At 33.8% G+C, this 13,413-nt stretch overlaps 1 protein-coding gene across 4 annotated transcripts; it reads right to left on the bottom strand.

Moving 5' to 3' along the window:
* Window positions 1-271: 271 nt before the first annotated feature.
* LOC124436796 (Golgi apparatus protein 1-like) lies at window positions 272-13,370 on the bottom strand. 4 transcript variants are annotated; one of them, XM_046986767.1, is made up of 31 exons: window positions 13,357-13,370; window positions 13,206-13,281; window positions 12,994-13,098; window positions 12,408-12,567; window positions 11,715-11,744; window positions 11,556-11,642; window positions 11,200-11,418; window positions 10,344-10,589; window positions 10,157-10,207; window positions 9,728-9,851; window positions 9,409-9,638; window positions 9,121-9,239; window positions 8,897-8,998; window positions 8,255-8,417; window positions 7,270-7,407; window positions 6,812-6,898; window positions 5,332-5,394; window positions 5,084-5,194; window positions 4,913-5,001; window positions 4,717-4,831; window positions 4,252-4,347; window positions 3,891-3,962; window positions 3,451-3,516; window positions 3,286-3,365; window positions 3,177-3,220; window positions 2,599-2,711; window positions 2,404-2,505; window positions 2,193-2,291; window positions 1,968-2,088; window positions 1,502-1,602; window positions 579-1,107 (listed from the first exon to the last, which is right to left on the bottom strand). In XM_046986767.1, the coding sequence occupies exons 8-31, from the start codon at window positions 10,470-10,472 to the stop codon at window positions 940-942; spliced, it is 2,583 nt and encodes an 860-aa protein (XP_046842723.1). In that variant the 5' UTR covers window positions 10,473-10,589; window positions 11,200-11,418; window positions 11,556-11,642; window positions 11,715-11,744; window positions 12,408-12,567; window positions 12,994-13,098; window positions 13,206-13,281; window positions 13,357-13,370; the 3' UTR covers window positions 579-939. The 4 variants fall into 4 exon arrangements, with proteins under 4 accessions (XP_046842722.1, XP_046842723.1, XP_046842721.1 ...); XM_046986766.1 differs by lacking the exons at window positions 13,206-13,281; window positions 13,357-13,370 and adding an exon at window positions 272-509 and having other exon boundaries at window positions 898-1,107; window positions 12,994-13,196; XM_046986765.1 differs by lacking the exons at window positions 13,206-13,281; window positions 13,357-13,370 and having other exon boundaries at window positions 12,994-13,196.
* Window positions 13,371-13,413: the final 43 nt, after the last annotated feature.

Here is a 13,413-nt window from a genome sequence, read left to right as displayed (position 1 = left end):
ACTAGTCTTTATGCTTTGAGCTGTTGAAAATTCCATTTGACTGAATTCCTTATTCTAAGACATAAATTTACAAAAACATTTGTGCTACGTGGAAACAACTTTTGAAACATTTGCTCTGAAAGCTCTAAAAACTTGAAGTATACATAACACATGAATACTAGGATTCAAACTACGATGATTCTCTGATGATGGTTTTGGAATAAACTTGAAGTATACGATCGACTATTACGAAAAAGTCTACAAAAACTAAGTGAAAAGAAAACACAAAAACTAGAGAGAAAGTACACCATGTATTTCAGTCCCACGAAACTACAACTATTATGTTAATATAAGCAAGAAGATTAAATGGTATGTGTCTTGAATAACAATGATGATTGAGATCTTGGTATTTTTCCAGTGGCACTTTGTCATTAAGAAACACAACAAAAACGACAACAAAAATATTTAGTAGAAAGTCGCTCTTGTTTTTCGTTTATTTTCTTTTTTCGTGTCCCATTAAAATTTAGGATCTGATAAAAACAAATTAAGATTTTCAGGAGTGTTTAAAGTCAAAACTTAAAAAGAAGATCTAGTAAAGGTTTAAAATCGTTTGATCGACAAGTTGTTTTAATGAAGAAATCAGTCCAGAATTTTTGGAAACAGCAAACTGACACTTAACTAAAACACCATTCACGTTGTGCTTGAAAAATAATCATCCGCTTTTTCCTGCTACTATATATTAGCAAGCGACAGTTAAATACATATATATATGTTGATAAAACATAAAGACGCTTATGATTAAATGCTTCCGATTATTTGACAATGTCCCGAGAATGAGCTTAACACCTAGATACAATCAAACACCGAATACAACTACATCGCCTTACTTTTATTAGTTTCTACAAGTCGTCATTATACCTCGTTCATTTGATGTTCGTATATCACAGAAGCCTTTAAGACTTATCGATTTTTCACTTCGCGCGCAACACGTTTGGTTAAACGTCCAGAAACAAGACCGCCGACAAAAATGATGGCCAAAACACAAGAAAACACGATGAAGAAATAATTTCTTTGTGGAGAAGTATTTATGACTGCAGCAAGTTCAATGAAAGATTCAGGTGGCGGGAGCTATAGACAAAATAAATGAACATCAACTGATGTTGTACGTGAGCAAAATCTCTAAAAATGATGCATGACATCATAGCTACGTCATGCATACATAAAATACAACACGAGTAGCATAAACCACAATAAAGTGAATGGTTTAATTCCGGGAGTATCGTTACATGTTTGCGAACGTAGATCGTCCAGGTTAGTAAAGTCCTGAATCTTGACTCTGAAGATGACTACCGCTAAGGTTGTCGAAACGTAAGAGAACATTAACATCTACAGAAGTTCTCACGACTTCACTAACCCGGACGATCTACATCTACAAACATGTAAACCACAGTATAGTATACCTCTAAAAAATTGAGACCTTTTTGTGACATTTCCTAGAAATGTACATAAACAAAAGATTTACCTGAAAGCCAGACCACATTTCTTTCCGTGACTTTAGCATTGTTTTGCATTCTCCTTTGTTTATTTGTCCTTTTTCCAAAGCATCCAAAAGACATTGTAAAACTAAATAAAAAATGAAATCGACCATAAAGTGAGAGAAAAACAAGATTCACAGAGAAATCGCATCCATTTTTGTTATTTTATAATAACGTGTGGGGCGGGTGGCTGAATGGTTAATTGCGTGAGCTGCAAGCCAGACGGCGCGGGTTCAATCCCGGCTCGTGGCACATTTGGCAAATGTGTCTGTAAACCTAGCCCGGGTTGACCAAAGCCATGTGAGGGAAATTTGGTGGGGGACAAGTAGCAAGGCTTCACGTGCCGTCCCTGATTTCGACTGATTGCTACAACACGCGCAAGCGAAAAGATATGATGATGATGATGATGATTTTATATAACATAAATTTACGTAAACAATTAAGCAAACACACTTCTTCCTCGACCATGACTGATCTCATGACAAAATCTTGTTGCCGCTCTAAAGCAAGTTTCATGAAGAAGAGGGTCGGCCATGATATCAGTGCGTTCTTCAATAAGCGCTTCTTTTATCTCCTGCATCACACAAAAAACACACAGACATCAAACAGTCACCTGCGTTTGTTTACATATCTTTGTATCGTTTAAAAATACACATTAACAAAGTCCTTAAAACGTACCGCTCGACATTTTGTGTTTTTAATGTCTTGGTAATTGTTTCTTAAACATTCCATTATTTCTCCATGTCCGGGGTTAATATCAGAACAATGTGCTTCAATCTGCAGATGAAATGTGCGTGAAACACGCGCGAGACTCACGAAGGTATATGACATCACGAGAAAAATTGAAAAACGTTTTTTAAACTACTAAATTCTCTTCTCCAATACAAACCTCATCTGCACAAGCTTTGGCTAAAGATGGATTCAGACGATAATCTAAGGCAGCTTCCTTCTCTAAATTTACTACAAATTCTTCACAGTTGCTAGATAGTTTCTACACAAGAACATAAAAATATCATTATTGGATATTAAGGTATTAGTACTCTTCAAGAAGAGTATTTGTTGATGATTATGAGTAAAAAAATACCTTAATGTTCTTCTTCAAGCAAGGTATGATTTGATCATTATGAGTAACTTCATGACAGAAATCTTTGATATCTTTGTGACATGCTTTAGCCAAACCAGGCATCAGTTCAATATCTACAAAACAAAATTTAATATTCGCTATTTCATTACAGGAAAACTTCAATGAATATCAATGAAAATGATACTTTTATCATAAAAATGACACTTCTAAAGATCACTACATCAAGTCCTCACAACAATGTAACTCCGAACGACATCATAACAATACAACTCCTAATGATATCATAACAATACGACTCCTAATGACATCATAACAATACGACTCCTAATGACATCATAACAATACGACTCCTAATGACATCATAACAATACGACTCCTAATGACATGTTAAGAGTACAACTAATGACATCAACTTCTAAAGACATCATAACAGTACAACTTCTAAAGACATCATAACAGTAAAACTTCTAATGACATCATAAAAATACAACTTCTAATGACATCATAACAATACAACTGCTTATAACCATTACAAAAATTGCACAAAAACCTAGGGTAATAACGAAGAATTTAAATACCTTTAAGAGCATTTTTCTGACGAGTAAATACCATTTCGCGACATCTTTTAAGAAAAAAAAAAGTTTGAAAGATTTGACAATAAAGAATATGATTATATCCTTGACTTACTCCTCGTAGTCACCCATATCACGTTTGTGTTCTTCAAGACAGTGAAGGATTTTATTTGGTGAAACATCCTTGCAGAATTTCTATATAGAAATTATCACGAAAAAGCCACATTACGATCACAGCGTGTCCAGGAATGAACCTCGCTAATATTAACTGTACACTTGCCTTGATCAATGGCTTGCACACTTTGAACAGTCTTACATCAAGTTTAGGATTAGAGACTTCTTTTTTCTATATATTTAAGATTTGTAAATGACAATCGTGACTTTAATCAGAATAATCAAGATATAATAAAATATTATATCAGTTAATTAATAAAGCAGAACTGCGTAATTAGTACATTACAGTAAAAATTTTCTATTCTATATTTTAACATCTTTATTAAACATCCAACAATCGTTGGACATACGTACATAAACATCCATCTATGTACATATCTATCCATCTCACACTTTATACAGACGATAACATAAAGTCTTTAATAAGAACTGAAGTCGTGAATTGATATGAACAAAATAATATGGATCAGAAAAACAGTCCCGTAATCATAAGGTGCGTTTCACGATGTCTAAAAATGCTCAAAATTTATAACCAGTGGTGCATACCTCTCGTTCAAAAATTCGTCTGGAACAATCGTCAGATAACTGATCTTGAAACTCTTTCAAACATTCTAAAACCTTTACAGACAAATAGACGGAGAATTACATTTTCAACTTACATTTCTCAGGATGACTAATACATTATTCAGAGATTTATATTTATATGATCAAACTTAAATGATTTAAGTGACATTTTGCAATCTTGAGTAAATGCTTTTTACTAAGAATCAGAGATAATTTTGTAATCTTAAAAGTAAGTTTAACAAATTCAAGCAAAAAAGAAAAAAACGACCGAGCTGTTTATGTCGACACACTTTAAAACAAAGTTAAAGCAATAATAGAGAAATAGTCACGAGTTTTATCATACCGCCGCTGGACCATTTTCATGTTTGTGAATGCAAAGCTTTTTTACGTCATCAGCGCATGCGCCATATAATTCAGGATCAAACTTTATGTCTTCAGCCTAAAAAAAGTGGAAGCACCATAGTAGTTAATTATAATTAAATCAATTTAATATCATATTCACTTTCACATTTAATGTTCGTGCTTAGCAAACATAAACACTTAGGTCCACAACCACCCGGGAAACGCACCTATATCAATTTTGTTCATGAAGAGGGGTTGAAAAATCCCTAAGTTGGTAATTAATTGAAATATTGACTTCAAATTATCAGCAATTAAGTCGAAAAAATCTCTAAATTAGCAGTTACGTTAAAAAATTATTTGAATCAATTGGCAATCAAATTGAAAAAATCTCTAAATTAGCAACTAAATGAAATAATTAGTTGAAGCAAATCTTTAAATTGGAAACAAAGCTAAATGTTAAACGTACTTGACGTAGTTTTTCAACATTCAACTGTTTACGACATTCCCCTGATATTGTGTGCTTTTCTCCATCAACAACAGCACTGCGAACTTTAAGGCTCAGACACTTGATAACGTCGGCTCTAAAAGCACAATTACAACAAACATTTAATATCGAAGATGAGCTAAAAACATCCTAACGAATGGAAAATATGGATATATACTTGGATTTCGCAGTGTTACAATTATCCTGGACATCTTGTCTACATGCTTTTTTGAACTTGGATGAAAAACGATAGTCTTTCATCTCAATCTAAATCACAAAGAAACAGAATTGAGGTCGTATTTAAATGAAATTGGTTTAATATTTCATTGTTATTCTGGTAAATCTCTACCAATTGCTTGTGTTCCAGTTCAGCACGACATTTATCATCCATCTCGTGATCGTATTTATTATTGTAAAGACAGGGAAGTATTCCGTCAGCATCGTTACGTTTGAGCAGATCCTACAACACATTGCGAAGTTTTAACGTCATAAAAGTACTGGAACCAAGTGAAGACAACAAATCTAGTAAGTGGAGTGCGTGCGTGATGTATAGGAATAGCGATATCTTGTGGTTGAACGATTTTTTAATTTACTTACAGAGCAAAAGAATTTCACCATTTCAGAGCAATGTTTCACGAGTGATTTGTCGAGATCTATGTCCTAAAAAGTATTATTATGACTATAAAATGATACGCATGATTTAACTACAAGAACCAGAAAAGGTCTATTGAAACTTATCGTTATTTTCTTAAAATAATGATGCAATCCGCAAGGTAAGTATGGATTACTAGATACTTAAGAGGATAATTCAGGAGTATTATGTGCCACTTAAGAGGATAATTCAGGAGTATTATGTGCCACTTAAGAGGATAATTCAGGAGTATTATGTGCCACTTTAGAGGATAATTCAGGAGTATTATGTGCCACTTAAGAGGATAATTCAGGAGTATTATGTACCACTTAAGAGGATAATTCAGGAGTATTATGTGCCACTTAAGAGGATAATTTAGAGTATTATGTGCCACTTAAGAGGATAATTCAGGAGCATTATGTGCCACTTAAGAGGATAATTCAGGAGTATTATGTGCCACTTAAGAGGAAAATTCAGGAGTATTATGTGCCACTTAAGAGGATAATTTAGGAGTATTATGTGCCACTTAAGAGGATAATTCAGGAGTATTATGTGCCACTTAAGAGGATAATTCAGGAGTATTATGTGCCACTTAAGAGGAAAATTCAGGAGTATTATGTGCCACTTAAGAGGATAATTCAGGAGTATGTACCACTTAAGAGGATAATTCAGGAGTATTATGTGCCACTTAAGAGGATAATTCAGGAGTATTATGTACCACTTAAGAGGATAATTCAGGAGTATTATGTGCCACTTAAGAGGATAATTTAGGAGTATTATGTGCCACTTAAGAGGATAATTCAGGAGTATTATGTGCCACTAAAGAGGATAATTCAGGAGTATTATATGCCACTTAAGAGGATAATTCAGGAGGATTATGTGCCACTTAAGAGGATAATTCAGGAGTATTATGTGCCACTAAAGAGGATAATTCAGGAGTATTATGTGCCACTTAAGAAGATAATTCAGGAGTATTATGTGCCACTTAAGAGGATGATTCAGGAGTATTATGTGCCACTTAAGAGGATGATTCAGGAGTATTATGTGCCACTAAAGAGGATAATTCAGGAGTATTATGTGCCACTTAAGAGGATAATTCAGGAGCATTATGTGCCACTTAAGAGGATAATTCAGGAGCATTATGTGCCACTTAAGAGGATAATTCAGGAGTATTATGTGCCACTTAAGAGGATAATTCAGGAGCATTATGTGCCACTTAAGAGGATAATTTAGGAGCATTATGTGCCACAGCACTGACTTAATAGTCATTTCAACAGTTTGAATGTTACGCTTCTTTCATATGAAATCGAGATTGCTTGCAGACAGAATGAAGCAGCATATTCACCATTACAAGCAACGCAACGCATGTTACATTAAACATAAACTTACCCGGTCAAATCATAAATCAAAGAAAAAGTGAATCTTTAAAAGGAATGTGATACAAACCTCACTTTCTTCTTCTGTTAGAGTTTCCATACTTTCTTTGCACGTGTCGCTCAGTTTTTCCATGTTGTCTTGTAGACATTTGAGTTCCTTCACAATCAAAATTTATAAATTAAACCAAACGAGATGGATCCACAAATAGTTAGTTGCTTTCCAAGGAGAAATTTCATGAATGCAATGTATTAGGGAAATATTTTACGAAAGAATGTTTTTTATGCAGTGCGGTGTTTGAAATTAAATGTAGATATGATCTTCGCACTTTGTTGGACAATTTAAGCAATTGTCTCATGAACCTGAAATATTTTCATGAAATTTTTCAGGTTCATGAGACAATTGCTTAAATTGTCCAACAAATATTTTAGTTACTTTCCTTTTCTGGTAGTATAAAATACATGAAATTATGTCAAAAACAACACTTGCACAAATTGGATAAAGTTGCTGTTTATAGACGACTAACTTACATCACTTTCTTCGACGTTTTCTGAGCAATATTTTGCCAGATCTGTGATGCATCTTAGCTGTACTTGAGGCATGAGGCGAACATCCGCAGCACGTTGATGCATCGTTTTCATCACTACAGCAACGCACTCCGAACTAACCTGCACGATTTGTATGGACGTATAAGTATATATATGGATCTTGTAGCTAAGACCTGCACAATTTGTATGGACGTATAAGTATATATATGGATCTTGTAGCTAAGACCTGCACGATTTGTATGGACGTATAAGTATATATATGGATCTTGTAGCTAAGACCTTCACGATTTGTATGGACGTATAAGTATATATATGGATCTTGCAGCTAAGACCTGCACTATTTGTATGGACGTATAAGTATATATATGGATCTTGTAGCTAAGACCTGCACGATTTGTATGGAGGTATAAGTATATATATGGATCTTGTAGCTAAGACCTGCACGATTTGTATGGAGGTATAAGTATATACATGGATCTTGTAGCTAAGACCTGCACGATTTGTATGGACGTATAAGTATATATATGGATCTTGCAGCTAAGACCTGCACTATTTGTATGGACGTATAAGTATATATATGGATCTTGTAGCTAAGACCTGCACGATTTGTATGGAGGTATAAGTATATATATGGATCTTGTAGCTAAGACCTGCACGATTTGTATGGAGGTATAAGTATATACATGGATCTTGTAGCTAAGACCTGCACGATTTGTATGGACGTATAAGTATATATATGGATCTTGTAGCTAAGACCTGCACGATTTGTATGGACGTATAAGTATATATATGGATCTTGTAGCTAAGACCTGTACGATTTGTATGGACGTGTAAGTATATATATGGATCTTGTAGCTAAGACCTGCACGATTTGTATGGACGTATTAGTATAAATATCGCTGGTTGTGTATGAGAGATAAAACTTTTCAGAAAACACGCTTTGTTAAAGGACGGGGCTGGGACAAACCTTTTGCGTAGGATCGGGGTTCATGTTCGGTAACATATGACGATAAAGACACGATAACGTCATCGCCTGAGGAGCAATTTCTTTGTCTTCGTTGCCAAAGTGAGGATTTTTACAAAGTTTATCAGCATCACTATGACATGCTTGATAAGCAGACTCGTCCAATCTACCGAGGATGAATGAAATTGCAGTTAAGTGAAAAATAATTCGAAGATAAAAAAGTACATTTCAAATATAATGTAGCATATTTCAAGCATATTGTGGTTTAAACTAGAGATCAGTGCTGTTGTCAATGACAATGATGACGTATCACAAATGAAGAATAACGTAGAACAATAAGGTACACATCAAGGACAATATAGTACATAAAGTTTATACCAGAGATCATTGCTGTTGTCAATAACAATGAAAATGTACCACAAATGATGAATAACGTAGAACAATAAGGTACACATCAAGGACAATATAGTACATAAAGTTTATACCAGAGATCAGTGCTGTTGTTAATAACAATGAAAATGTACCACAAATGATGAATAACGTAGGAAAATAAGGTATACATCAAGGACAATATAGTACACAAAAGGACAATGTAGTTATTCCAAGGACAATATAGTACACACCAACTCTAGATACGTTACTTACTGGAAATCCCTGGCCATGAAGAACTGTAAATGCAACAACTGTTCATGACAAGCACCTGCAAGATCTTTACTTTCAAAATTTTCCATAAGACACGATAACACGCTGTAATAATTTTATCAACGATCAATTTCTCACGTAATGTATGCATGCAAAGAGTAAAGGAAAATATACAAGAAATTTCTGCCCACTTCACTTCTTGTAGGATAAATTAACCAAAACATTACCCCATATCATTCTTGGCCTCAGGACATAACTTGCGTGCAGGTTCCTTGCACGCTTTTTGTAACGTTGCATCAACTTTAAAATCTCCTCCAGCGCCGGTCTCTTTTAAAAGATTGCTAATCTATACAACAAGAGAAATAAAATAAGCATGTTGAATATTAGCTTTGACTCGTTTCCCCAAACTGTTCAAGATCTTGATACAAAAACTAGACGCTTGCACGCCATTGAAATACGTTTTCTAGGATATATCGTTGATCGTTCCTGTAAAATAATTTTTAACGTTTACAAACCGCATTGTAGCATTTGTCGCTAAATTCAATGTTATTATCCTTTCCTTCCTTTTCCATGGCTTTCTCCATCAAACAATCTAAAGTCTTTCCACCTTTTTCTACCTTACGACAAAACGTTTTAATTTCCGTTTCACAATTGGCTACAATATCTGGATTTATTGAATAATCTTGCATTAATTGTTGTTGAATGTCTTTCATATGTTGTCGACATGTACCGTCAACTTCAGCTCCTAAACAAGCAAACAAACAAACACATACACAAATTTCAACGATAATATAGTCTCACATCAGTTTCAAGCTTTCCATAAAGCTCCTTTACCATTCAAAATAGCCTTTTCCAAACATAACAGGACTTTGGCAAGTTCAGCCGGCGTTTCACCTTTTGCTTCGCATTCATTCTCGCGCATTGCACTCTCACAACTTTGCATGAACGGGAAATTTGCCTATACGTCATATGATACATCATAAAAAATTAACATGATGGCTAAAAATGTTTACAATAACAAGAAAAATCATAAAAACAGCACATGGTCTTTGAAGCATCACAATAAACATTACTAAATATAGACAGGTTCTCTAACCATGGAACAAAGATGAAAGAAAAACATCCAAGCATACGTACATCAAGTATTATAGAACCATTAACACATTTATCAACTAATTATTCACATATGTACTTATTAATCCCCCTGGATTCATCTTAATACATTCAAATGAAATCAGAGTACGTTCATCAAATTATATCTACCTTGTGGTCTTTCGATTCTATTTTTTGCTTTGTGGTCAATTTCTCTTGACACTAAAAATGAATAAATAACTAACAATAGTGCGTAATTACATCAGGCAAAAAATCTGCCTTAGCAATAAAATCGTAGACTTTAATTAAAGTTGAAGTAAAATAAAATTTGTTATTTTTTTTGAGGAATTTTCATCACCTCATGCGACATTTCTTTAGAAAACTTATTCTTCTTCAAGCACTCGTATATTCTTCCTTCACCAGCCTCAACATCTGAGCAGAAATGTTCACGATCACCGCGGCAAGCATAGTACAATGCTCTGTTCATATGATAATCATCGCTTTGCAGCTCGGCAACTCGGAATACTTTATGACGACAACTCTTCGTGAGATTTTCTTCATTTTCTTCCAAACACTCAAGTGTTGATCCTTGTGTGTGAACTTCCTAAAAATGAAAAATAAACCAAACTTATCATTAAGTTCCATTAAAAAATTCCATGGTTCTTACACATGTACACATATAATTACAATACTAGGGTTAAATTTTAAAAAAAGAAAAAACAAAATAACAGAGAGTTCTCACACACAACTGGGAGCTGCTACAACCACAAACTTCACATTTATTCTCATCTAAACAACTAATACAGGTACGATTACATTGCTACTTAGGTACGGTTACATTGCTACTTAGAGTAGCCTAAACTAAACAGTCTTAAAAACTCAGTTACATAAGTTTATATAGTGATCCATCCGCATGGGCGAGTGAGACTCTTTTCAAGCTGTGTAAATGCAACAACAAAATGGGCTTTGCATAATATAAACCATTCGCCACACAGATTCACAATCGTGCTTGCAGAAGTGTGTGAAAAAATAATACTTTGTCATGGTGACAAATCTAGATATTGCCTTTAAAAGCGCAATTGCATTTGCAATTGGCCGGAACTCTTTAGGACTTGACGATTTTTAGCCATTCGCCATGTGAATTATGTTTTCTAAGATTCGTAACAGCATTGTATATAGAACTGGTCACATACATTAACAAAGGTTATACTTACACCTTCATCTTTTTCATCAATTCTACCACATTTAAATTTCTTTACATCTTCATCACACTCTTGATAAAAATGCTTCAACAATCGATAGTCAGTGAATAATATCTGTGCCAGTTTATTGATAACATGTTTACAACGTTTGTTTTGGATTTGATCCTTATTTTCTACCAAACATGGCACTAATTCACCAGTTTTGGGTTGAACATTTTTGCATTCATCAATCTGCAATCAATAACAAGAAATACATGCTATATATTTTCTACTTGCATATCATAAATGCCTTAAATGACACGTGCCACACTAAGGAATCATCAAAGATCTAAAGCAACCCATCATATGTAGATGAAAATGGCACTTACATTTTTCCAAACATCTTGACATAGTGCCTCAGCTGGTGCTTCAAATATAGGATTATTGATAAGTTGATTTTTGTATTCCCACAATGCCTGCATGAAATGAACATATGTCCTTCACAAAAAGGAAATTTTAAACAGATTTTCTTCATTTATATTTCCTACCTGATGACACTCATCAGACAATTCATCCTCCTAAAAGAAAGAACAAAAAAAACATATCAAGACATTGAATAGTGCTTTCAGTGTGCGAATTAGTTCAGAAAAAACGATGTGCAATTTTTTTGATAAAAGTGTTTCTTTATAGGCATAATCAAAGTGATATTACGTTAATTATTATATAGCGCTAATTGCTAAATTAATATTTTTAAACGTGAACAAATTCATATGATTTACGACAGTGTTTTTCGTTAAAACCACTGATTTTTGCACATCGTTTGAAAAAGTGATGTGTAATTGTTTTCATTTTAGCTAAAACGATGTGCAAATTGCACATTGCACACAGTTAATTTGCACACTGGTGGTTTGCAAGCCGTCCCAAATTGACCAATGCAAGCTGTCCAAAACTGCAGTAAAGAAATCTGGGATGTTTCCACATTACTATTATGTTGTCTTTTCAACAACATCAAAGTACTAAATATCTCTATCTACTTTCCCAAAACATTGTCAATTGTTTAGAACTTTTAATGCCATACAGCTGGTATGCCAACTTTTAACTCTGAGATCTCACGGGAAAATTTTCATCAAATGGGGTAACATTGGTAACCAAATATGGCTTTCACCATGACAAATTTTAAAGAGCGTACAATGTGCAGTTCAAGATGAGCTGAAACAATATTGATTATTTAATCATTTTACCTTGATTTGGTTTTGTAAACACAACAACAACTCGTAGTTTCCCTTATCCTGATTGGCAGCTGAACAAAAATCTTGTATATCTTCACGACATCTTTCATCATTTTTAATTTGTAAGACAGCCCTGCCCTATCTTTTATCTTTGGCATCATTCTAACCTTGCCTAATGAAACATAATTTTTTTTAGAAATTCAATTCTTTTCTGAAACAGAAATGTTTCCTGAAAAAACAATGGCAACAATAACATGTGACACAGAATCAATGTTGTGTACTTGATTAAATGGTATATAGTATCATAACTGCCTAAAAAACCATTGTTGATTTTATCCTTGCAATAGCAAACAATAGTTGTTCATTAATAATCTAGCGAAAATATATAGTATCTATTTACTTCGACAAGTAAACAAATTATACATTGTTAACTGAAGATTTTTAAAATTAAATGCCCTTCTTTGCAAAATAAAATTATTTTTAATAAAATCAATTTCAATTTCATACATGTATGATTCGAGATGACGAGAACAAACTTAATATTCCAAAACACATATGGCATACAGCAATGTCTATTCATAGATTACAATATAACTACCTTGTTCATTCTCTCTAGAAACGCTCTTTTGGTGTAAAACGTTGGTATTTCTTGAAATAGTTGGAATCGCGGCGCATTCCAAAAAAATTAACTGAGTTACATGAACTATAAAGAAAATAAAATAACTTCTTTCAACACGATAAGACGCCATGCTGAAACAACTTTGTTCCTCAATGTGTTAACTTCTCTATTCAATTCCATACGCAACTTACTGAATTATGCAACGTGTACGAAGACTGGACACGAGTTTTCCTCCAATAACAGAATGCAACGTCTTGCTAAAACAACCTTAAACAATTCAAAGTTTTCCAAGGTTTTAAATGACCATGCGGGAAAAATTTCTTGATAAGTAATGTCTCGAACCTCAAGACTCCAATTGTGCACTAAAGTTTCGTTAGCAGTGATGGAATAGAAAGCAGA

The sequence above is a fragment of the Xenia sp. Carnegie-2017 genome, unplaced genomic scaffold (genome assembly GCF_021976095.1).
Source record: "Xenia sp. Carnegie-2017 unplaced genomic scaffold, XeniaSp_v1 HiC_scaffold_16, whole genome shotgun sequence".
Lineage (NCBI taxonomy): Eukaryota > Metazoa > Cnidaria > Anthozoa > Malacalcyonacea > Xeniidae > Xenia > Xenia sp. Carnegie-2017.
The sequence above is the reverse complement of the archived record's forward strand: the minus strand, read 5'-3'. Positions and strand labels throughout refer to the sequence as shown.

Coding starts and splice junctions, on each gene's coding strand:
- LOC124436796 (XM_046986767.1), bottom strand. CDS start 10,472: ATGAACAGAGCATTGTACTATGCTTGCCGCGGTGATCGTGAACATTTC. Junction 10,208..10,343: donor CTAAAGAAATGTCGCATGAG/GTGATGAAAATT, acceptor ATTCATTTTTAG/TGTCAAGAGAAATTGACCAC. Junction 2,089..2,192: donor AAAACACAAAATGTCGAGCG/GTACGTTTTAAG, acceptor TGTGTGATGCAG/GAGATAAAAGAAGCGCTTAT.